Consider the following 2,822-nt stretch of genomic DNA (forward strand, 5'->3'; position numbering starts at 1 on the left):
ATAACCCATTTTCACTTTATTTGATGTCAGTGCCCTGCATCTTGTATATACACTTCTCTAGCTTAGGGAGAGGAAAGGAGAAAACAAAATGCTTAAATAGGATACCGGTTGACCCATTGTAACAATGATATTACGTTGCAAACCGAACTTTACAATTTAAGGGGAAGTAGGGAGGGAAGGGATGGTAGGGGAGAAACAAAGGAGGATTTAACAATGTTTGATAGGAAATTTACTCATTACCTTGCTCATGTAACTGTAACCCCTCTGTGCAGTATTTTTACAATAAAAACGTATTTTTTGGAAAAAAGATAACTTATGGCTGAGCTAACATCAGAAAAATAGCTTTTTGCTGAGTAGTCTCATCAGTGCTCCTTTCATATCTCTGTTTCGCAGACTATAAATAAAGGGGTTCATCATAGGTGTTACAACTGTATACATGATAGCTGCCACCTTATCCCTTTCTGCTGAATAGGTAGAAGAGGGGAGAAAGTAGACCCCAACAATAGATCCATAGAAGAGAGACACAGCTGAGAGATGAGAACCACATGTAGAGAATGTTTTCCACTTTCCCTTGACTGATGGAACTCCAAACACAGTGTTGCCAATAAGAACATAGGAGACTAGAATGAAGGTAAAAGGGATGAAGATGACTGCTCCCCCAATGACTAAGATTAACAAATTGTTGATTTGAGTGTCTGAGCAAGCAAGCCTTAAAATGGGCTGTAGGTCACAGAAGAAGTGTGGGATTGTTCTGTGATCACAGAAAGACAAGTGACTCAGCAGGCTGAGATGTAGTATTGAGACAATGTTGGAGATGACCCATGGGGTCACAACTAACAGGGCACAGCGCCTGGGATTCAGCAATGCAGCATAGCGCAGTGGATGACAGATGGCAATGTACCGATCATATGCCATGGCTGCCAAGAGGAAATTATCCAGGTCCACTAGGAGCATAAAGAAATACATTTGTGTAAGGCATCCTGCAAAGGATATAGTTGGACTTTGGCTCCAGATGTCTGCCAACATTTTGGGGACAGTAGTAGTTGTAAAGCAGATGTCAGTGAAGGATAGATTGGCAAGAAAAAAGTACATGGGGCTGTGGAGGTGAGTGTCACTGATAATTGCCAGGATGATAAGTACGTTTCCTACCATGGTGACCAGATACATGCACAGAAATATCATGAAGATGAGTTGCTGCTGTTCAGACTCCACTGTGAATCCCAGGAGGAAGAATTCAGTGACGGTAGTTTGGTTTCCTTGGTGCATGATTCTGCTATTCCTAAAAGAGAGAAAATTCAATATCACTGTAAAATAGTAATATGATGCCAAAGCACATCACTGTATCCTACTAGATCAGAGAATGAAATCAGGCCGTGGAACCAGTCAGTCCCACATTACATTGCTGCCTTACCAGTTTCATGAAGGCATGGATATTTATTTATTTATTGTTTTTGCACTTTCCACTGTTTTTATTTTTTAATCTTATTTTATCTGTAAGTAGCTGTATAAAAAAGTTATTCAACAAAATAGTATATGAATGCAACGAATCACGATCAATGTTGGACACAGACTTTTAACCCTCTGTGTTCAGTGGTGTGTATCTATGCTATTATGGACAGTGTCTGATTCACAGTAAAGATCAGTAAACAGTTGTATTTAAATAAGAATTGGTGGACAAATGAAAAATGAACATTGGGGTTTATAACTCACTGTTTTCATGTGCTTCTTTTCTGTACTATTTCCTCAACTTAAAATTCGAAAAGGTCTTACAGGGGAATTGTGAGGATTGCTGTAACACATGTAAAAATATCCAGACCCCTATTTTAGTTATTGGCTGCACAAATAGTAGCTGCCATCATTCACTAATTTTGAAGAATTGTAGATCCATAGAAATGGGCAGAGAAGATTTTAGCTTGTCCCTTGCTTTGGGCAGGTGAGACTCCAATATGCATATTAGCAGATCACTTTGTAGGCTACCACAGGCAGAGATTCACAGTTCCCCCCTGACATTGAATAAAAAATTCTTTAAAGAAATTCTCTTTCTCCTTACATGAAATACTGAAGAAAACTTGTGCAGCAGTGGTCAGTAAGCAATATCGAAAGCCTAGATTCCTAAACTAGACTCATTTGAAGAGGGATTCATTGGGCAGAAGCCAAAATGAAGAAAATTTAGGCTAAGCATCTTAAACACTACTATTTTGTAGGACTGCTAATCTTTTGAGCATCTTCTCAGTGCTTTATATGAATTATCTTATCAAGTAATTTTGATGAGATAAATATGACTATGGAAATTCCCAATGTACAGATGAGGACATCAATACATGAGGAGGTTATAATTGATCAACTTGTTACAAAAACACCATAATAGAGCCAGGGTTCTGTGCTCAGTTAGTCTGACATCAGAGTCCTCTTGTTTACTTGCTGTGCTATAATGCATTTGTACTCCTTATGCCTTCATCTGTGCATGGAGATGGCTGTAATTAATATTTTTAAAGCACCACCTACATTCTAGGAACACAAAAATTTGCGGAGACTTTTTACACAGAATAGAGTTAACCATTGGAACCTGACTCAAAGGCAGTTTGCTTATGCCATATGGGTGCAAGTATAAATTAGAGAAAATGTACTTACAAATGGGAATGCTTGTCTTTGCTTACTCCAGTTTGCTCTGTTCTGTGTGGTGTTGGTAAATCCACTTGACATACACATTTCTTACTTGAAGGCTTACCATACCTTCACGCCACCGTTCCATTCTAACATAACCAGACAGTCATTGTGTAAATTCACATCCTTTTACTCATATGTTGTTTAGCTTTGTACTC

The 2,822-nt window shown here is 38.6% G+C and overlaps 1 protein-coding gene across 1 annotated transcript; it reads right to left on the minus strand.

Moving 5' to 3' along the window:
* Positions 1–330: 330 nt before the first annotated feature.
* LOC138839358 (olfactory receptor 1S1-like) lies at positions 331–1,266 on the minus strand. The gene has a single exon (XM_070038932.1). The coding sequence runs from the start codon at positions 1,264–1,266 to the stop codon at positions 331–333; it is 936 nt and encodes a 311-aa protein (XP_069895033.1).
* Between the last annotated feature and the right edge of the window lie 1,556 nt (positions 1,267–2,822).

This window comes from Dipodomys merriami, unplaced genomic scaffold, assembly GCF_024711535.1.
Source record: "Dipodomys merriami isolate MVZ:Mamm:240054 unplaced genomic scaffold, mDipMer1.0.p SCAF_3, whole genome shotgun sequence".
In the NCBI taxonomy this organism is placed as follows: domain Eukaryota; kingdom Metazoa; phylum Chordata; class Mammalia; order Rodentia; family Heteromyidae; genus Dipodomys; species Dipodomys merriami.